The sequence below is a fragment of the Eulemur rufifrons genome, chromosome 7 (genome assembly GCF_041146395.1).
Source record: "Eulemur rufifrons isolate Redbay chromosome 7, OSU_ERuf_1, whole genome shotgun sequence".
NCBI classification, from domain to species: Eukaryota; Metazoa; Chordata; class Mammalia; order Primates; family Lemuridae; genus Eulemur; species Eulemur rufifrons.
In genome coordinates, this window is record NC_090989.1 from 75,448,295 (window position 1) to 75,471,371 (window position 23,077).

The 23,077-nt window shown below is 37.9% G+C and overlaps 1 protein-coding gene across 1 annotated transcript in view; it reads right to left on the minus strand.

Annotated features, from left to right (window-relative positions):
* Nucleotides 1-23,077, minus strand: part of LPP (LIM domain containing preferred translocation partner in lipoma) — a 645,020-nt gene that overhangs the window by 312,952 nt on the left and 308,991 nt on the right. The window contains exon 7 of the mRNA XM_069472792.1: nt 19,731-19,853. Coding sequence (XP_069328893.1) covers nt 19,731-19,853 — 123 coding nt within the window. The remainder of the gene's footprint in view (nt 1-19,730; nt 19,854-23,077) is intronic.

Below are 23,077 nucleotides of genomic sequence, written 5' to 3' on the forward strand. Positions count from 1 at the left end.
TTTGCACTGAGGACAAATATATAGACAGATTATAGAGGAATTTATATTATGCGTGTTTGTTGCTTGTTGCCTGAGATTCCTGGCACTGAGTCATCACTGTGCATATAAGGCAGACAGGAAGGAAGGAGGGAATGAACTTGCAAAAACATATCTACATGGCTTCCTTTCCAGGCTTATCTCATGTCACTTGCGCTACATTTCCTGAGCTCCAACCAGACGGAACATTTCCAGGACATATAATATATATGCTTAAATCTCTGAAAAGCCTCTTCTGACCTCTCAAGGAGAGTACTGGAGTACCTTCCTCTATGAGTTCGTAGAACCTTGTTCATATATTCATTATCATATTTACCATATATTCCTGTCATTATGGGTTTACATATCTGTTTCCTACATTAAAAGTCCCTGGTGGGGTGAGAAAGGGTTGGAACTGTGTTCCCCTAGATTCTAATCTGCAATGCCATGCATACAGTAGGAACTTGAAAATTGTTGGTTCATTAAATGAATAAGTGCATTTTAATAATCAGTACAAACTAACCCATAAGTGACTGTGACTTTTCTCAATTTGTAGTCTTGATTCTGATTAAAAAAAAAATCCCTATGTGGAAGGGATAATCAATTGAATAAATCACCAGATGAAACATCAGATAGCTGAACTTTTCTGGAACAAGAATAGATGCACCTCATTTTCAAGAGTCTTACAATATTGGCCCCCATTTCTCATTTTCTTTTTTGTTTTAAATATCTCTACTTGCTCAGCTGCCTTCCCTGGATTTTCCCAGACTACCATATGTCTTACTAAATTAATGGCAAAATCATTCTGGCCACTGTAAACTCTGTGTGGAACCAGTGAAATATTGTTTCTTTTATTGTGCCCTCTGGAATTGGCCACAGAGCACCCAGGGACAGGTTCAGACCCATCACTCTCAAAGGTAACGATAATACTTCTCCCACAAGTAATTCCTCCCCATCCAGTCTGCTCTCCAAGTCCCTATCTTCCCTTCTCGAGGTACAGACATGGGGATGGGAGTGGTGATGGGTAAGAGAATGGTAAAGATATGATCGGAGATACAGACATAAATAAAAACATGGAAACAATCTGACAAAGGGGATAAAAGTATGGGCTCCAAAACTAAATTGCCTGGGTTTGAATTTGAACTCTGCCACTTATGAGCTGGTTTGACCTCAGGCAAGTTACTTAAGATCTTCATGCCTTGGTTTTCTCAACCCTAACAGGGTTATTGTGAGAACTACATAAACTTTAATACAGAATTTACATGTCTGGCAGATAGTAAGTACTCAGCAAATGGAAACAAATACAGCATAAACCATTATAATATGATTTAATAAGATGATTCAATGCGATACAGTATAATATAATGGCAGGTTGCACTTTCCAAAGATGGCCACAATAGTATCTCTTGCACACATGCTTTTCTACAACCCCACCAAAAGATGGAGTCCAGTCCTTTGTCCTTGAAGCCAGGTGGACCTCAACCAAAAGTGTACAGTGGAAGGAATACTATATGTGAGTCCTCAAACTAGATCATAAAAATGCATGCATTTCTACTTTTCTTTCATGTGATGCTTGGTATTGGAACTCAGCCACCATGCTGTAACAAGGTCCTAGAAGCCTGTGGTAAGAACAACATGGAGCAAAACCAAGGTCTCGATGCACAATGGCAGTCATGCTCCTAGCACCAACCTGTCAGCCATGAGTCATGCATCTTGAGAGTGAATCCTCTGTACCCAAGTCAAGCTACCTGAGCTGATTTCACAGACCAGAGATAAGCTATCCTCATGGAATACAACCAAAATTGCAGATTTGTGAGTAAACATTACGAAGTTTGGGAGAAGTACATCAAGTAGCAATAGATGACTGATACAGATACAGATAAAATTATATTTATACAAATTGGTATTCATCCTTTATGTCAAATGGGGGAGCTTGCTTTACCTTAAAGTATACATTATTAACTAAAATAAATAAAAGCATACTTTTTTTTTTCCAAAGTCCTTTCTAGTCTACAAAGAACTTTCACAAATAAGAACTAATGTGTTCATGACACATAAATACACACGACAATGATAGCTTAATGCTACAGACTGGGTAAGCATATCTCTAGCTTCCTTTACTTTTACCTAGATCAAGATTACACAGGAATTTAGACGCAAATCAAAAGTTGCAAATCCAAATCTTTTTATTCTAAATCCAGAGCTATGTCCATTACATCAAGCTGACAATCTTTACTAAGTAAGGAGTTTCAGGACTTTGTTCTAACTCTTGGTTTGTCCACAATCTCTGGCCTGAGCAAGGCCCTATACAAGCCTGGGAATCTTTGAGAAAATGAGGTGGTTACATCAAAAGATCTCTAAAACCACATTCAGACCTAACATTCTGATAATCTGGGGTTCTTCTTACAGCTGTTAGCACCTTTCATTACTTCTTATTCCATGTAGCTTCTATTCTTCTCATGCTATCCCACCTGCCTCCTCTGCTTCCTGACTACCAGATGCTAAAAATAAACTCATATTTGCACTAAATTTCTGTCAACAGGAAGTTTACTTCACTCTCTTCTGTGGTAGGCAGGTTTATAAGATCTCCCAATATTCCCACATCCTGGTATTCACACCCTTGCATAATGCCCTCTCCCTGAGTATGGACTAATCCTAGTCACTTACTTCTAACCAACTGAATATGGTACATATGATGGGATGTCACTTCCATGATTAGGTTACAAATGATTATACCTTCCATCTTGTGGTCAGACTCTGCCTGCTGTCTGCTCAGCTCCCATGCTTTGATGGAATGGGCTGCCATGTGGAGAGCCCACTTGACAAGAAACTGAGGGCAGTCCCTGGCCAATAGCCAGCTAGAACCTAAGGCCCTTAGGCCAACAGTCTGGAATAAACCAATCCATGCCCCAAACTTCCTGAACATGGAAGCAGATTGTTCTCCCATCGAGCTTCTAGATGCAGACTGTGGGACAATACCTTGGCTGCAGCTCTATGAGAGGCCATACGTTGATAATTCAGCTAAGCTGTCCCCAGACTCCTGACTTACAAAGGACTATGAGAAAATATGTATTTTAAGCCACTTGGTTTTTAAACAATTCGTTGCAAAAGAGAATTAATACTTCTTATGCATTAATAGGGAGAGCCTCTGAAGATCAATGAAGGGAGAAACTCACAAAAAATATGAACACCTCTCCACCCCACAACTTCCCGACCCCTCAACATCTCTATCCCATGAGATCAAGGACAGGTCACAGTTGTCTTCCATTTCCAATCACACTAACAGAAACACAAGCTCTAAGGAATCCAGAGGGTCCCAGTGAAGACCAGTCATAGCCCAAAAGAAAGACATGGAGGAGCTTTACTGCATCAGGCGGGAATACAAACAGAGGTCAGACCTGAGGCATGAACGGGAATACATCTTACCAGAATAGAGCCAGGTCAGTGGAGATACTCTGTCCAGACTTCCTCAGGAATGTGAGGGACATCATCTAAAAGTTGCCTTATCACTCTAAGATCTTATACCTTGAGAATGGAAGGAATGAAAAAGAAGTAGCCCCATTTACAAATGGGTACCTGGGGCTTAGACAGGGCAACTGACCTAACGCAATTTGCTGGCTGCACAACTGGGAAAGAATTTGTTGCTCTTGGTTCAACCCCATTCTCTTCCCAATGCCAAATGTCAAAAAAATGTATCTCTGGGAAAACAGCAACTCACTTATTTCATTCCTAATAAATGTGACTTGTAGGGTATCTTACATAAAAGGATACTAGGAAAAAATTCATAATATATGAGTATGTGTATGATCACATCTCACATAATATCAAAGTGTTTAGATGCATAAATGGCTAAATGAGAAGCTTCTAATTGTTTATTCAAAAACCAGGAAATTAGGAGAGAAAGCAACATAGGAAAGAAAGAAAAAGATTCTGTACAAAAGGCATGTAGTTTGTAATACACTATTTCCTCCCCGAAAACAGTTAGAAAAGTCAATATTTACCCTAGCTGAGCAGGGGAAGGATGTGCCTATCATAAAATAGATGATGTTTAACAAGATGCTGCATCTGATAACTGGGATGAGTATTAAAAATAATATTTGTATAGCACTTCATAGTTTACAAAGTACTTTAGTGCACAGTATGTCATTTATTTCCCACAAAACCATATATGATAAGCAGAGGAGGTATTAATACCATGGACAAAGAAAATGTGGTTCAGAGATAAAACAATTGACATTGATGCTTCTAAACATGGCAGAGCTGGAATCAGAATTCAGTTTTCTAAATCTAAATGCTTAGTCAAGAATTGCTGATGCAAGTGTACTATACAACTGTTAAGAGAGATTTGAAGTGTCCTCACCATAAAAAATATAAGTATGTAAGGTAATGCATATTTTAATTAGCTTGACTTAGCCATTCCACAATGTATACATAATCAGACATCATGTTCTACACCATAAATCTATGCATTGTCAATTAATAATAATAAAAATTTTAAAAAATTAAAAAAAAAGAATGGCAGGTATAAACCATTCCCAATTTTTTTTTTAAAAAAAAGGCACTTTCTAGATTATGTCAATGTACTATGTAACCAGGGAAAGACAATTCTCTGAGCTACAGTTTCTTCCTCTAGAAAATGAAGACATAAAACTAGTGTCTGTGGTTAACACCAGAGCAAGTCTTAGGGGTATGCAGCTGTAGAGATGAGAGAAAAGAGGAAGCGGGTGCTGCTTACAAACATTTGATAAGAAGCTTTCAAGGATTCACAAAGTATGATCCACACAATAGCAACATTTGGGAACTTCTTAGAAATACAAATTATTGAGCACTACTCCAAACATACTGAATCAGAAAAAAAGGGGTGGAGCCCAGCAATGCAGTTTAATAAGCTCTCCAGGGTATTCTGATGAGCAATAAATTTAACCATTGCTTTACATGCTTTAGTCTCTGGGCAGGTAAGGCAAACAAGAATAATTTACACTGAGAGGTCAATGATAGGTTTAGTAAATTGTGACAAGTTCATAATCTATGAAACATGATTTTTATTTTTTTTAAGTGAACCTTGTTCACTTACCAAAGGCATTACCTTGTAATCCACAGAAAGAGATGCTGACAATTTCCGCACATGTCAACAGGACAAGACTGGTTATGGCTCTAGCTCTCGCTAGTGAGTCTGTATATTAGAAACCACGGACATAACCAAAGGGGCTGGGCAAAGCACAAGAATAGCTCGATGTCCTCGGATATCAAAAGAATGATGCCCAGTTTAAATGAAGGAGATAATCTGTTTCAAAGAGTTGGATAGGATATTACAGACCAAATTTATAAATCGATCTTTTTACATAGAAGCAATAACTCCGACAATTTAAGAATAAGAATCCAGCTCCCAATAAGATCTGCTAATGCATATAGTGCTAACTATATGCCAAACACTGTTTTAAGTGCTTTATACATGGTAACTCATTTAGTCCTCCTTACAATCCTGGGAAATAGATGCTATAATTATCTTCATTATAGAGATGAAAAAATTGAGGCACAGAAAGTTTCAGTGACTTATCCCAGGCCACAAAGTTAGAAAGTGATAGAGCTGGGATGTGAATCCAGGGTAGTATGGTCCTAAAATCCATGATTTTAATTACTACAATATACTGCCTCTTGAATAACCCTAAACTCTACAAGTTTAGTTCCAAATTATCCTGAACACAATGAATTTGGGTTCAAAGTATCTTGAAAAACATGAACTTTGTCTTTTAATTTGTAGATACTTTCCTCTGGTTGCATGTAACAACTCATATAAACTCCAACCCCAATCTTAAAACAAGATCTTATATAGCGAAATAACATAAGCACAGAAAAGTATATCAATGTGTAGTTTTTCTTTAATACAGGACAAAAGTCATACCAACTTAAGCTAGAATGGACATGAGAGATCACCTACTTCCACAAGTCCATATTACAAACTAATTGAAACAAACTCAGAAAGGGGTAGTGACTCTACTAGATATCTTGGCCAATCATGAATGTTTTGGACCTCTTAAGTGATCTTAAATAATTATATCTAGAGGTCTAATAACGTTGTTTGTTTTTAAGCAGTGGCTTGTTCCGTGAAAAGTTGAGGAAGTCAAGTCTCCCGCATGACCCTGGCAATGTTTCATCCACAACCCTTCTCAGTGTTCAGCAGAGTTCTATCAATATTCACAGGGGCTGTCTTCCACGGTCATTGGAGGGTCTTATCAGTGACTATTTCAATAAATGAAACATCCATAATAGATAGGGAAAATTGTGCAAAGCTATGACTGAGGTTGAATAGTTTGCCTTAGGCACAGAAATAGTCAATCTGGGGGCTTGGAACAGAATGAAGGTCTTCTGTCCTCTTCTTTTTTCCAAGTTTTATATCAGGGAACAGAAAACTCCAAGAATGAGAGTTCTTGGAGTTCTGTAACCAAGAATGAGAGTACCACGAAATTCTAGCATCATTCAAATCAATTCTTCCATCTGTTGCCTGAATTCCTTTCCCAGCATTTCTGCCAAAATTCATTTGATAATGATGATGGTGGTGAGAGCATCAGTAATAACAGTGTTTATTATGTACAAGACAGTGTATTCTCATATAAAACACATTTATTACTCCATGTGGTCCTCATGTCAACTCTGAGATGTGTTATCAACTCAGAACATTGAGTTTTAAAGAGTTTAAATAATTAACCTGGCAAATGCCAGAGGGTCATTTCAAATGATTCCAATGAAGGTAAACTTGCCATCTTCTAAGGCAGCCTGCACTGAATGCTAACCACCATTTCTGTTAAAAAAAATATTGACCTTATATTGCTGACTGCCTTCCTTAGCTTCTAAATCTTTGTTCTGCTTTCTTGAGCTGCACAGAAGTCTGATCCTTCCTGTAGATGATTCCTATCTAAGTAAGGATAAGAGGCACCAACAGCTTCCATGATCAACCAGGCAGATTTCTCCCTCTTCCCGTTAAGGTAGCAACCTAAACTTTCATGTTCTTTAGGATGTATACTCATTACTGTAATTGTTAGTTTGCAGCTTCCCCCAATAGCTGGTTAGCTATCTTACAGTGGGGGCCATTCCCAATGCCATCTATGTATTACAGGCAAATTGCTCAGCACAGAACATTTTTTTAAAGTTTTTAGTTGAGATATAATTCACACATCATAAAATCTACCCTTTAAAATGCAAAATTTATTTGTTCTAGTATGTTGAAGGAATTGTGAGGCAATATCATTATCTAAATCCAGAATATTTTAAGCATTCCCAAAAGAAATCCTATACCCATTAGTAGTCACTCCCTATTTTCCCCTACCTCCTGCCATTGGCAACAACTAATCTTTCTGAGTCTATGTATTTGCCTATTCATATAAATGGAATCATAAAACATGTGGTCTTTTATTTCTGGCTTCTTATATATAACAGTGTTTTTAAGATCATCTACATTGTAGCATGTATCAGAGCTTCGTTTCTTTTTACGGCTGAATAATATTCAATTTTATGGATATACAACATTTGTTTGCCCATTCATTAACTGATGGATATTTAGGTCGTTCCCACTTTGGGGCTATGATGAATAATTTTGCTGTGAACATCCATGTACAGGTTTTTGTGTTGCCATATGTTTTAATTCTCTTGGATATATACATAGCAATAGAATTGCTTGGTCATGGGATAACTACGTTTCATCTTTTCAAGAATTTGCCAGATTGTTTCTAAAATGGCTACACCATTTTACAATCCACCAGCAATGTAGATGGTTCTAATTTCTCTACCTCATTGCCAACACCTGTTATTGTCTGTCTTTTTTATTACACCCATCTTAGTGTGTGTGAAGTGGTATCTTATTGTGGTTTTGATTTGCATTTCCATGATGACTAAAGATGTCCATCATCTTTCTCTATGCTTATTACCCACTTGTATATCTTTGGAAAACTATCTGTTCATATCCTTTGTCCATTATCTAATGGGGCTTTCGTTTTGTTCTTATTTAGTTCTAAGAATCTAAATATATTCTAGACATAATTCCTTTAACAGATATATGATTTGCAAATTCTATGGGGTACCCCTTCACTTCTTTGATGGTGTCCTTTGAAACATAAAAATATTTAACTTTGATGAAGTCCAAATTATCCATTTTTTATTTAGTTTTCTGTGCTTTTGGTGTCATGTTTAAGAGACCACCAACTAATCCAAGGTCAAGAACATCACCCCTATGTTTTTTTCCTAAAAGTTTTATAGTTTTAGCTTTCACATTTATGTCTTTGATCCATTTTGAGTTAATGAATATATTTTTTACATATGATATGGGGTAGGGGTCAACTCCACTCTTTTTGAATATAGGTATCCAATTGTCCCATCATCATTTGTTGAAAAAACAATTCTTTCCTCCTTTAAATGTCTTGACACCTTGTTGAATATCAATAGACCATAAGCATAATGGTTTATTTCTAGACTTTCAAATTCTATTCTCTTGATCTATATGACTATTTTATGCCAGTACCACACTGCTTGATTCCTATGGCTTTGTAGTAAGTTTTGAAATTGGGAAGTGTGAATCCTCCAGCTTTCCTCATCTCTTTAGATTGTTTTGGAAATTCTGGGTCTCCTGAATGTCATATGAATTTTAGGATCAGCTAGTCAATTCCTACAAAGAAACCAGCTGGGACTCTGATAGGGATTGATTTGAATCTATAGATCAAATTGGGGAGCATGCCACTTAACAACATTATATCTTCTAAACAATGAACACAAGATGTGTTTCCATGTCTTCAGGTCTTCTTCAATGTCTTCCAACAATCCAACAGACACTTATGTTAAAGTAATAGTTAGTGAATAAAGGAATACATGAGCAAATAAGCCAAACAATGAATAAAGAGAAAGAATCCAAATAGCTCTGTGAAATACATACACAATGGCCATCTTCTTGAATCCCATCTCCCTTCTCAACAAGTCACCCTTAACTAGTCACAGTTTTCAAGATACAGATCAGCCTTGTTTTTCCTTCTCTTCAGCCATAAATTCTACTGTTTCTTTATCTTCCACTCATGTAATATGATCAACAGTAGTAGAAACCTGATGACCCTGAATGATACATCTCTAGCCACACCCTTCCCTCAGAAGTTACTCCAGGAAAGTTGTGCTAGCACAGCTGCAAACAGACCACCCTGATTTCCCCTTCTTCTTCCTCCACCCCTGCCCCCTAGCTGGTTGTGAGGTCTGATCCACAAGTGACTATAAAAGTAAGCTTTCCCATAAACAAAGTTAAACATCATAACTTTAGCTATGACTGGCTGATGAGAATAGGAGCTCTAAAATTAGTATTACATAGAATATTAAGTCAATCAGGATGCTGTTTATAAAAATTGTTTCCTGGCTTTGACTGTCTTGGTAAGCATCAAGTTAACATGAGCTGGCCACTAGGGAAATAAAACATAACTCTGTGTCGGCTGGGTGGTGGAGACAGCCAAGGAGATTCCTTAGTGCTAAGAAGCTTAGGACCTCTAGCAGTATCTAAGAAGTAACATTTTCCAGTATTTTCATATAAGCAGCATAATATCAAGATGGAATTAGAAAGAGTTCAAGACACTTCACAAACGATTCAGGTTATGAGCTCACACATCTGACTATAAGTGCTTCGAGCTTTCTAAAACATCACATTTCTTAAAAGGGAACAAATAAATATTCTAGCTCTCTAACCCACTTTAAATCTTATATTTTATTTACACAAGCAGAATATGTTACTTTAATGGATCCATTATTTACCATCAATATAAGCTAAGAATCCATTTAGAATTTCAATACTCTCTTTAAACAAAAAGTCTTAAGTTTATATATTTTTAAAGATATTCACATATATGTGTACATACATGTGTATACACACAATTTATCTCCATTTGAAAAGCATGACTTAGATTTAGGCAATTATTCATTTTGAAATGGTTTATAATTGGCATATACTTAGCACATTTCAAATACTGGGTCAAGAGGTATCAGAAATAACTTGGTAAAGGAAGGAGATGAATCTTGGAGGTTTCCTCTAATGAATCAGAGCTTCCTAGCAGTCAAAGCAAAAGAATCATGTAATAATTCTTCAGGTGTTTTATCTTTTTTTCCTAAGAAAAGAAAGCATATACTGTTTCATCAGTCAGGTAACTTTGTATCTCCTGTTATTATGTCAAAGAATTTATCATATTGATCTTTGTTCAAGAAAGTAACATAAGGCCGGGCACGGTGGCTCACGCCTATAATCCCAGCACTCTGGGAGGCCGAGGTGGGAGGATTGTTTGAGCTCAGGAGTTCAAGACCAGCCTGAGCGAGAGCGAGACCCTGTCTCTACTAAAAATAGAAAGAAATTATATGGACAGCTAAAATATATATAGAAAAATTGGCCAGGCATGGTGGCGCATGCCTGTAGTCCCAGCTACTCGGGAGGCTGAGGCAGAAGGATCACTTAAGCCCAGGAGTTTGAGGTTGCTGTGAGCTAGGCTGACGCCACAGCACTCTAGCCCTGGCAACAGAGTGAGACTGTCTCAAAAAAAAAAAAGAAAAGAAAAGAAAAAAGAAAGAAAGTAACATAGCAGTCCTCTGTTTCATTGGGTCTGTAGAGGATACAGAAAAAGACTGGATGCTTATTTCTTATGTTACCCTAATAATAAGAGAATGGGCTTAGTCTGAATTATAACTTATGATAACATCATCTTCTCAACAAACTGCATTGCCTTCAAGTGATATAAGGCAACATAGGGGTAAAACTGAAAATTTTAGATGAACAAGTATCATTATGTTGCTTTTTGCAAAAAAAATCATTCACCTCAGCTTCACTTATTTTTTATTAATGCAAATATATGTTCATTATAGAAGAATCAGAAAGAAGCTATAACTTTGTCATACATTAACTCCATGTCAATTCCAGATTGGACTTTTTAGCATATTTCTAGAGTGGAGATGTCTAGATGATAATGTTAATTTATTTATTCAGCAAACATAAATTTGTGTGCCTCTTATGTGCTGGAAAACAAATGATAATCTTACCTCAGGGACTTCATAGTCTGGTATTTGTCACAATTATTTCTTTGCTATTCAAGCTTAAGGCATTTTATACTTTTATATTATCTCTGTAAAATATACTCTGTGAGGTAAAATTTCCAGAATTTTAAGTTTACATTTGAGTAATTTGTGATTCAGTGCAGTGAAACTAAATCCAATCTTCTTCTATGGTCTTTAACCTCAATATGACAATATAGCTTAGGCGCATATTTGGGTATGGGCCCGGGGTCCAAAGCAGAGAGACAAATTCAAAAATTTACAAATGACTTTATCTGCATTTATAAATGAAAACTGTAAATGCTGGCTCGAAAGCAGTATCTGACCAATTTGTACCCTTTATTTCAACACAATTCCAATTTACAGTTTTATAAGAAAATATGTATGCTCAAATTATGACACATAAAGTTTTATATTTGTAATTAATATATGCACTGAAAGGTAGTGTTTAACTTTCCTGGTAATTTTTCCACAGTGTGAAAAGAATCTTAGCAGTTAAATTCCAATGTGATATTTTGTGTGGAGGGCAGACCAGTTACTCAGCATGACAAATGGTGATATGTAGGACTGGTTATTAACCACCTCCAACCTTCTGTCTAGAGACCATCCTTATCATCATTGTACTTTAGTTTGGCTATAAAGCATATAAGAAATGGGTGTCAAAATGGATAAAACAACAACTATAGATTATCTGAGATACGATTTTTTTTCTCTTAAAACACAACAACCCTATGTATTTGCCATGGTTAAATCAAGCCATCTTGAGTAAAAAAACAAAGCTAGATTTGTATTTTGTTGTTTATTTGCTTTTTCAGTTAAGAAAGAAAAGGGCCACGGTGTTTCAGACCAAGGCTACTACCAGAATAGATATTTAAACAGTGGGAGAGGAAGAACGAAATAGAGAAACCAGTCCTGATGAGAACACTCTTTAATTTCATAAATATGATGTATGCTTCTGCATAGACATAGGGTTAATTATTTCCACTATGAAGCTGTTGTAAAAGAGAGATACTCAACAGGCAGCTTTGTTTGCTTCTTTTGAAACCAATGCCTGGATTGAATGGTTCCATGTATTGTGACACAATCATCTCTGAGCCAAGGACTCCTCAAGGTCTACCACACAAATCCCAGTTAAGAGCTGCCACAGGCCCATGGTTGGAGTAGCGCAGAAGACATCCCTGGCAGGCTTCCGCAGGAGGAGCACTCCAGGTCTCTCCTGCCCATCACTGCTAGGAACTACCATACAGTCAGAGCAGACTCCTACACTGGGCCACGAGACATGGACATTTTTGTATAAAAGTTTTGTAGAGATGTAATGTAAGGTAGATATTCAGGCTAAATTTTCACTCTAAAAATGTTTCTTTTTGTGGCACTCAAAACAAAGTTTATTTAAAGCTAACTTTGATTATGCTTGTCACAGATGACATAAACACAACTTCTAAAACAGAGAGAGGAGGTATAAGTGCTATTGAAATGCAATTATACACACTCTAAAAATTAATTGCCCATCATAAAAGCCGTGGCATGCAACTCTGAGTCAGCTAACCACTCCTCCCCCCACCCCCCACCTCATTGTTATTGAACTGTTCAAGTTTTCTGGCAGGTACAGACTAATTCAAAATGACCCAGATCCTATAAACAAAACATGGCATTGCAAAGAATTAGATCCCTTTTTCTTTTAAAATGATATTTTGCACATTTTATTTAACTGTATTCCATTTAATATCTTATACATGAGGTTTCTACAATGTTTCAACCTGTACCATAGCTCTCAAAGAAAGTTATTACCAAGCAGACAATGCAAATATATAGACAAATCCGTTTCTTGGCAAATCATGAAAAGCTCCTAAATTTTTCCCAGGAGAATACGGGAAGAGGAAGATGACACTATCCATACCTATTCTCTTTTTCAACAAAGTAACACCCACTTCCTATCTCCATTCCAAGAAGCCTAGCTAAAAAATAGCAAACTCCTTAGTCCGCAGGGACACTCTATGTCTCATCACATAGTATCAGCATGTTATAGCTTTCATCTCCCAGTAGCTTACATGTTTGGGTTGCACAGAATAATATGAAATATTAAAAATTTAATTACTAATTAATCTCCCCTGCAGCTGCTCATGGCTTTTGCAAGCTAGAACACAGAGCACAAGAGAATAGAAGATCCAGGGCACCACAAGACTCCACCCTGATTACACTGCATCCAAGCCCTAAGGCCACATGAATTCCTAATGAAAAGCCTTCAATACAACACACATGTCTGAAATAATTTCTCAAGTTGCCTCATAGATTATTGCTCTGTCAAAGGAATCCAGTGTGGGAGCACTGGGATTGCAATTAAAAACATGTCTGAATGACCATACAGCATTTAAGTACTCAGTTTCCAAATAGACTAAGAAATTACAATAATTTTTAAATGTTTTAAGTGAAGAAGTTAAATATGCCAGTTATAGGATAAACAGCATTCAGAAAGGATCAGCCTCAAACCCTCAAAGTCCTGAAACTTTAAAGCAAACTCCAGACACAAGCTAACAATCCCAAAATGAAATGGGAAGGACTATGTGAACTGTTGCTGTAAGCCAACATCTTATTTCTTATAGCTCCAGAATAATATTGTATCTCTGCAAAAGGGGAATGGATTGTAGTTACCTTGCTCGGTTGGAAATAATGAAAAAGAACCTCAGACTGGGCTCTTTGCAGAAAGGTGACCACATGCAGCTGAGGAGACAGTGTACCTTCCAATGGCAAACCTGGAAACTAGGCTATCACTATACTCCACTCTGTTCCTAGCCTCAAAGTCTCTCCAAATTTTTTCATATAAGTTGAAGAGGAAAAACTCACTTGTTTTCTGTATATGACTCACAGAATACTTCACTTCTGACACTGAATGTGTCAGATTTGCTCACATATCAACCAATTCTCTGCCTCCACATAGACGTCCTAAAGCTCAACTCTATTCTGACACTACCGACCTGGAGTTACTACAGACTCTACAGGTTAAGGCCTCAGTTTTAACTGCCCCACTTAAGACATCAATCTCAAGTAAGGGGTCACCAGGTTATCCAATCACAAGTAGGGGGTTATCAGGTTACCCACATTTCTGTCCAACTTGGCTACAAATTAGGGATTCCTGTGATCCCTTCTATGAGTTTGATGATTTGCTAGAATGGCTCACAGAACTCATGGAAACACTTACATTTACCAGTCTATCATAAATGACATGATAAAGGATACAGATGAACAGCCAGATGAAGAGATCCATAGGGCTAAGTCTGGAAGGGTCCTGAGCACAGAAGCTTCTGTCACCATGGAGATGGGGTTCACCACCACCTTCCTGGCACATGGACGTGTTCACCAACCGGGAAACTCTCTGAACTCCATCCTTTAGAAATTTTCATAGAGGCTTCAAAACATAGGCACGATCTATCATTAATTCAATCTCCAGCCCCTCACCTGTCCCCAGAAGATGGGAGTGGAGATAAAAGTTCCAAGCTTCTAACCATAGCTTGGTCTTTCTGGTGAACAGTCTGAGTCTAGGAGCCCATCAGGGTTTCCCTCATTAGAACAGAAGATCCTTCTATCACTCAGGAAATTCCAAGGGATGTAGGGGCTCTGTGTCAGGAACTGGAATCAATGACAAAATAATATTAGAACAAAAGATGTTCCCAGCACCCCTACCACTTAGGAAATTACAAAGGTTTTAAGAACACTGTATCAGAAACCAGGGGCATAGACATATATATACATATATACATATTTTTTTCTTATTTCACAGTATCACACTAGTCTAAATGAGGGTAGTGAAATCCCATTTCATCAATTTAAAAGCAACTTAATTAAAAAATTACTATGCCCCCAGTTACCATGAAATATTAATACAAGGTAATTGAAAATTCTTCCAGGTCACCCAGGTACCAGCTCCAACCCTACCAAAATCTGTATGGAGAAGGAAAGATAGCCTTGCACCAGGATTTAAAAGACCAGCATTCTACTTCTGGCTCTATCAAGGGAAGGGAAAAAAATCTCAAGTCCATGATTGATCCCTTATCTTCATAGAAATAGACAGAATTTCAGTCCAACCCCCTGGGTAGCTTCTCCAAAGAGTCCACACTGTACTTCCACTAACAAATGACACCCAATGTGTGAGATTTATATATACATTAGCTTAAGGATGCCATAGTGTCATAAATTTTCTGTTCACCTTAGTGGTACGCTTTTGATATACTTAATCCTTTTTAATGTATCCAAGGCATATTTTAAAGAAAGTTCCATAAAAGAGAGACATTTTGAAATAAACTAATTGTGATACTAAAGGGAACCAAACTATCCCTTGGTTGCTATTATCATCACAGAGAAGTATTAGGTCATGGTTCAGGGAAAAGAAAAAGAATCACTAAGACTGCCCCTGAGCCTCAGTGAGCGATGTTCTTTCCTCTCTGGTCAAAAACATTTTTTCAGTAAAGTAAGACTTTGGCTACATGACCTGGAAGGCTCACTCAAGCTCCGATGGTCTGTGATCACCGCGGATCTGCAATTCACCCCAGGATCACCTCCAAACTTCTCACATGTATTCTTCTAAAACTATTCCCTACTACATACATTTTTAATGTTTGGAAATTTTAGTTTCAAACACTAAGGTAGTGTAATTGCATAAATCTATGCAGTGTCATGAATATATATTTACAAACCTTGCATATGCTAAAGGTGTAACCCCCAAATCCACTGCAGTCAGAAATACTGTAGCTATCTCCCCTAAGTTTCTTCTTACACTGAGAGCCCTTGAACATGAAGAGGGCTACTTAGGCACTAAGTACATTTGATTTTTTTCATCTGTCATTCCCCTTTACACTCCTCATACTCTATTAAACTAGCTTATTCTTCAAACACGGTATTTGCTTTCAACATTTCTTGACTTTCTCATTCCTGTTATTCTTGCACCTTGAAACCCACGCCCTTCCCATAACACGTGAGGCCAAGTGACCTCAAATGCTACCTGTTCTATGCAGTCCTCCCTGACACTGAAAGGTGTAGGGTATAATGTTGACATTCTTTTTTATCTTCCAGCAATGTCAACACATAGTGAGTCACTTGATAACTAGCACATCGAAGCCCTTATTTTGTTTCCCTTCGGATTGTATATATGCTTATCTCTTTTGTAGGATTAAGAATTACTCCACAGCAAGGACATGTTGATACTAACCTCTTTGTCCCCAATAATTAATCCATAGTAGGATCTCAACAAACGTTAAGTGAATGAAGGAATGAATGGATGAATATGTGGAATTAAGCCACATAATCCCAAATCAACATATGGATAAATAAGTGAACAGAACTAAAGTCAGGAAACATGAGAGTGAAAAATGCTCCTTTGAATACAAGGTAGAAAATGCTTTAGTAAAACCCATTTTCAAGAGCTCAGACATTTTTCACAGTTGTATGTAGACGGAGCTCCCTGGAACCACTTACTGTACCAACATTCCATATACACATCCTTTTCCCTAAACCCATGAGTCAAAGCAGCCTTACCAAATGATTAAGGGGTAGATTCAGGAAAGCACACAATGCATGCTTGACTAATGAGAATTCACAGACCTACTAGCCTACTTTAAGTATTCAGGTGACTCAATAGGTTATGAAATTTGCTTTCGATAAAAAATGGAAACATCAAAGTTGGGCATTAACAGTCTACATTTCTAGGACTTTTCAAGTACCTTTTAATTACAACACAACACAGACTGCCGTAGACATCTTCTCTTGGCACATATTTTTGATATTTTAAGTGTATGATTATTGTTCTCACAGCATATAATTATCTTAACCAATAAATACTACCACATCTAACTCAGTTCCACCAGAGTAAAGATAATTCAGAAGGATGAGCTCTATCTCCCAATTAACTCTTGCATTCCTAAATTAGAATAATGAAGAAGAATTAGAATGATCATCCTTTCATTTCTGAATGGAGCAGGCACAACAAAAGTAGATTTTACTCTAATTATGAACTTATTTTACTTAAGGGCCATAATAATTCTTTTTTAACCTTCTGAATGTTTTTCCTTTTACAGGAAAGCCATACTCAAGGGACCACTGTCACGCATATGACTGATGTTATAGTTTTTGTCAGTAGTAAAAACAACAAAACAAAACTTGATACACCTCAAGTGTCAACTTAAAATCAAGCCCAGGCCTAAACCCAAAGTGCACTTGTAGTCAAAGTGCACACAGTGCACAAACCCAAAGTACACACAGTAGTCATGTGGCCAGAGACAAATTACCTCTCTTCTTGGTGAGTCTTAGTTTCCTCATCCATGAAATAACCACACCATGTGTACATCTCAGAGTTGAGATATCTTTATCTCAATCAAGTAAGAATAGATGTGAAAGTGTTTCATAATCAGTACTGTCCAAACACTGGTGATTATGAATCTGTGTGCTCAGAATGATTGCTTAAACAAAATGTAGCTACTGAATAAACCTGTTAAAATGCAGTGGTTTATGGGAGGCATGTGTAGACACACGGCCTTAAAAAATGAAGACTACATTAAGCAAAAACCTCAAAGCATGATCTCCTCAGTATATATTAGGCTATAAGAATTTAGGAGAGAACACAATAAGCTAAATAGATAGATGGATGGATGGATAGATAGGAGGAAGAATGCATGGGAGTATTTGGGCATAATACAGTTAAGTCCAGCGGCAAAATCAGTAGCCTTGCTGTCTTCAGAAACTAGCCTTGGTGAATTTGTTTGAGTGGAATTGGAAAATTGCTGAACATCAAACAATGGTCAGAAACTATGAAGGAAGCATGGTTTTCTGGGGAATATTTCTCTTACCTGGGCCCATTCTCCTGCATCTTTCTAGAGTTGATCTTGTTTCCTATGTTCCTTTTTCAGAAGGAATTTTAGCTTCCCCTTGCTTGAGAACCTTGAAATAATCCCATAATCTACAAAAAACAGGCTAAAGTCTTAATCTAACATTCAAACTTGCCCACACACTGTCAGTAGGAAACTGTCCAGACCTATAGTCCACTTCAAGCATTCAGTGGCTTCATCTGCAGCCACCAAACTGCTTACAGTTCTCTAAATGCAGCCTGGAGCTTGCTACCCTGTGGCTCAGGCTATTTTCCCCTCTTGTCTTCAACATTATCCCACCCATCCCTCCAGCTGAACATAAGCGTCTTCTGAGAAGAATTCTCAGGTTCTGCGACCTTCAAAGAATGTAGCACTCTCTTCCTTGTACTTCTGCAATATGGGCCATGGTTTAATTTCTATAATATGGACTATTGGAAGATGACAACTGAGTCCTATTTCTCTTCCTTTTAACCATCCACTTTCCTGCTCCTATCATTTCTCTGAAAAGACCACAGTGCCTGCTATATACCAGCAGCTCAGTACATATTTATAGAAATGAAGTACATTTTTACTGCTGACAGGACTGGTGGAGCCAAGAGCATAGATAGCTAAGGAACAGCTAAGCTCTAGTATGTTTTGCCTTGTACCCCCACATAGCTGACAATCCCATTATATGTTTAGAAGAGGTAATGGGAATGTATCTAAAGAGGAAAGCACTGCAACCTTATGTGCAGCTAACTGTTGAAATGACTGACAGCAGAGAAGCAGGACTGGTTTTTAATTCATGCAAGAAACCATTGTTAATATAGCAGCTGCCGTTCAAGAATTGGAAAGGGACTCAGAGTGTTGTGTGCACTGTCATTTAGTCAAGCAAACGTCACACAAGAAACAAACACAATGACAATAGTGCTTGTCCAATGTTTGTTTGCATATAGAGTTCCGATGTCTGTTTTCTGAGGACCTGGAACCCCTGAACAGATTTACCACAACCCTCTTAAGACTTCAGAGAGGCATGGAACGATCACTAGCAGAGGAAGATCGGCTTCAGAAATTCAGATAATAAGCAAAGATGGAGAAAAATAGCCAAGCTCCAAAGTGAGTAAAAAATGCAAAGGGAAAACTGATAACAAGGCACCACTTGCACCTAAACAAACACAGATTAATTGCTATCACAAAATTCTGGTGAATTGGAGGAGAAACGGATGTACTCAAATTGTTGGTGCCAGTATAAGCTATTCACAACCTTTGTAAAGAAACGTAAATAAAGTGGTCTTACTCCTTATTGTAGGAAACCCACTCTTAGGCATCTGAGGCTGGGAAACAGCTCCGAAGAAAATATACACCAATATGACCCTTGTAGCATTATTTAGAACAATGACCAAAAGAAACGGAAATTACCTCAATCTCCAACATAAGGTATTTCGTTACAAAAGACATTGCCCCTCACCTTAACCTCCCATAGCCAAGCTAAATCGTATTTGTGAAGATTGTTCACAAAATGTAATAAAATATCCATCCATATAGGCAAAGCTAGAAAAAGAGAAGGGCAATGGAATAAGAAGAGATTTACATTTTTATAATATTTTATACAACACTGTGTGATTTTCAATCAAGTACTCATAAAGTCAGTTTAACAAATTTCTGCCAGTAAACTAACACATGTTGATATTAAATAAAAAGACAACTTAGACCATTGGCTCTGACAAGATCAAAAAGAATGAAAGAGCACTAGGATGGAGCTTGTTCTTTCAGATAAGAGTGGAGTACTGGTGGCGTTCCCTGCGGACAGACATTATGGGCAACACTAACCTGTGGGGGCCGAGGCTTGTAGGGGGAGCTGCACTCAAGGTCGGCCAAAATGCTGGTCAAGGAGTCGATCTCGGCGTCCAGGCTGGAGCGTCTCTCCTCCAGGGTCTTGCCTCCGGGATTTCCCTGCTTGGAGCAACACATACAAGTTAAGAAAGGAAATTTCCACTGATATTGTGATAAGTGCAAATTTCTCAGGTTATCTTATGGCTTTGTCTAAGTTTTTCTGCCCCTCATTTATTTTTTAGCTTTTATAAAATCTCAGTGAGATAGACTGGGGGTAAAATTATCTCTTTTTGACAGACAAGGAAACTGAAAAATATAAGGTGATTTTCCTCCAGACACATTTATTTAGAAGCATTTTTCTTTTTTTTTTTTTGGATGAGAATGCAAGAAAATAAATGCCTCCATCCCCGCACTTAAGAGGCAAAAGCAACTGAAGAGATCTCACAAGCTGTTTGTGTTCAGAAACCATTGCCAAGAACGATGACATTTTATTGGAGCAGCAAGGGCCAAGGAAGGGAGACTGGCAGTCCAGAGAGAGGAGTCAGCACTTGAAGACATGAGAGTGCCTGGGCCTCTGGGGGTCGGTCGGCATTATTAGGAGTGCATGTGTGAGACAGAGATGGCAAGACCCAGGCAATGCTCCTAAAACATGAACTAGAAAGAGACCTCTCAGGGTTCTGGCCAAAGGGCTTCAGAGGAAGCAAGTGGCAGTGAGCACTGATGATGAAGTCGGGACCTATGGACCTCGTAAGTCAATGCCTGTTTACCTGCACTCAGAATCAATGAGAGTGGAGTATAGGGCAGTAACATTGCCACAGGGCTTTGCCAGGAATTATGAGTAGGTTTGGGAAAAACCAGAAAACTGCCTAGAGTTCAGAGCAAGGAAATATAAAGTGAGGTTGCCCTAGGATTTGGAGGCAGAGTGAAGTGAAAATAAGATTTTGAAGTGACAATATAAGAAGGATCATGTAGGTGTGATGTGAGTGTCTCTTAAAACTCCATCAAGAGATCTAAGTATATCTTTAGCAAAACTCAATAGGAATGAAACAGTAGAAAGTTACTATAATCTGATCGACTAGATTGGACTTGTCTAAGAAGGTTAAATACCAAGATAGTATCTAGTGTCTGCATGAGTTTAGATAAAGCATTAGCCAGGAAACTAGAATATCTGCAGCGGCAACAACAACAACAGCAAACAACAACAACAACAACTAGAGTGTCCTGATAGGCCAGCATTAAATCTTATAGCCCTTGAAGTAAATCCATCCTTTTAGTGACTATGTGATGTCAGGCATAATGCATAATGGCATTGCCTATTAAGATCACTGGCTCCTTTTGTCCTAGTAGGTTGCTCACCAAGCCACCTTCCCTGAGTCCTGGAACTTATTTAAAATGTCTCTGCACAAAAGCAACTTAATGAGATCTGGTGTATTGTGTTGGTCAGTCTCTTATGAATTTAGCCAGCATGACTTACTCCCTCCTGGACCTGATACATGCCAGGTACACTGTTAGCATCAACTGCTTATGAAGCTGTGGCTCAGGCCTTTGGAGCCAAACCTAGATAGTCACCCACCTCACAAGACAGTGGGCTTCCTTGTTTGAGAGCTCGCTTTAAATACGGATTTCACATTTCACATCATCTAGAGCAGCCTTGTGATATTCTCATTCTGGATGTAATGTTATGACCCTTCCTTGTTACCCTATTTCCTCACCCTGTTTTGTATATTTTTCTAAGAATATCTCCCATCATCTAACAATATCTTTTATGTATATCTGTCTGTTTATTGTCAGTCTCTCCCCTAGAACATGTAGGCTTCATGAGAGCAAGAATTTTGTCTGTTTTGTTCCTGTTTTCGCAGAATCTTGTTTAGAGCCTGACCCATGTAAGTGTTTAGTGAGTATTTTTTGAATAAATAAATGAATGAATAATGACAGACTCTGGCACAGGTCCAGCCAATAATCTTTTTCATACCAAGGTTTTTGGGTAAAAAGCAGCCAGATGTACAAGAGGAAGCAGCAAATGCTCTAGGATATGGTATTTAAAAAGAACCAAAAAGGCTCAGTGTGCACACACTTGTATGCATACATGTGCACACATGTGTTTATGTGTATATCAGGCTATATGGCCTAGATTTAAAGGATGGCCTTGTGAAATTGAGAGATTTTCCTCAGCTCCCTTGCCACAGCCCAAAATAGAAAAACAGTGATATGACAGCCTGATTATCTTCTCAGAGTCTGAATTTCCAGTCTGATTAAACTCTCCAAAGCCAGTGGGACTAATCCCTCTATGAGAGGTGATCTCATCTTTATCTCAAAGGGCATTAATAACTATGAAATATTTTGGTACTATTAAGAAAAAAAATCTCTCTAACATTTAAACTTCATGTGAACATTCTGGGTAATGGGTCACAACAAGGAAAGGTAGGACACTACTGTTATGGAAGGCAGCTGAGAACCAAGTGAACGTGATTCTCTTGTGTGCAGACATAAAATATTATAATAAATGTGAATTTCATAAGTATATTTCCACATACTCATAGACAGCATAATATATTGGCAAGTGTGGTGGATTGGAGTCTGACTAAATTTTTCCCTGGGCCACAGTTTCCTCATCTATAAAATGAAGAGAACACCACCTGCCCCACCTAAGCCAGAGGGATATTATAAGATTCAGATAAGAAAATGGATGGGAAAATACTTTGTAAATTGTAAAATGCTATAATTATGATGATTTTCATAAATAGCATTAATTATAGCAACCAGTAACTATAAATTAATATGAATAATACAGCTATTGTTAATTATTCTTCTACTTAAGGGAAGCATCATTCATTAAGTGTTCCCTTGGGGTATCGGTAAAGAGACAGGATTTAATCAGCTCTTCAACATCTGTACTTTACTGTAGCAGAAAGTATATCAACTGCCTATGCCCTAAGTCACTGCAGTATCTAACCACTAAGACTCAAAAGTCACAGAATTACCTTGAGCTGTACAATGAAACAAGTAATTATGGTGAACAACCAGCCTGTACTTGTAAAACTTCAGTTGTTTTCCAGCCTCCCTACTCTCCCTTCCCTCTAAGATGGGACTGCTCCCCATTTTCAGTTTCCCCTATTAGGTTGATGTAATTTATTAACAAGTTCCAGCCTAACGCTGTGGAATTTTGCACAAAAACCAGACAACAGGGCAACATGAGGTGGCGGTCATGTAACTGTGATAATAGCTTTGCTTCTACATTTCAATTCTCATTAGGATTAGAATGGGCCTCTGTGTCACTCTCATGTCTCCTTTTTATGTCTCAGTTCAAATAACGAATGCCGCGCCCCAAGTCCTACCACCAGTCC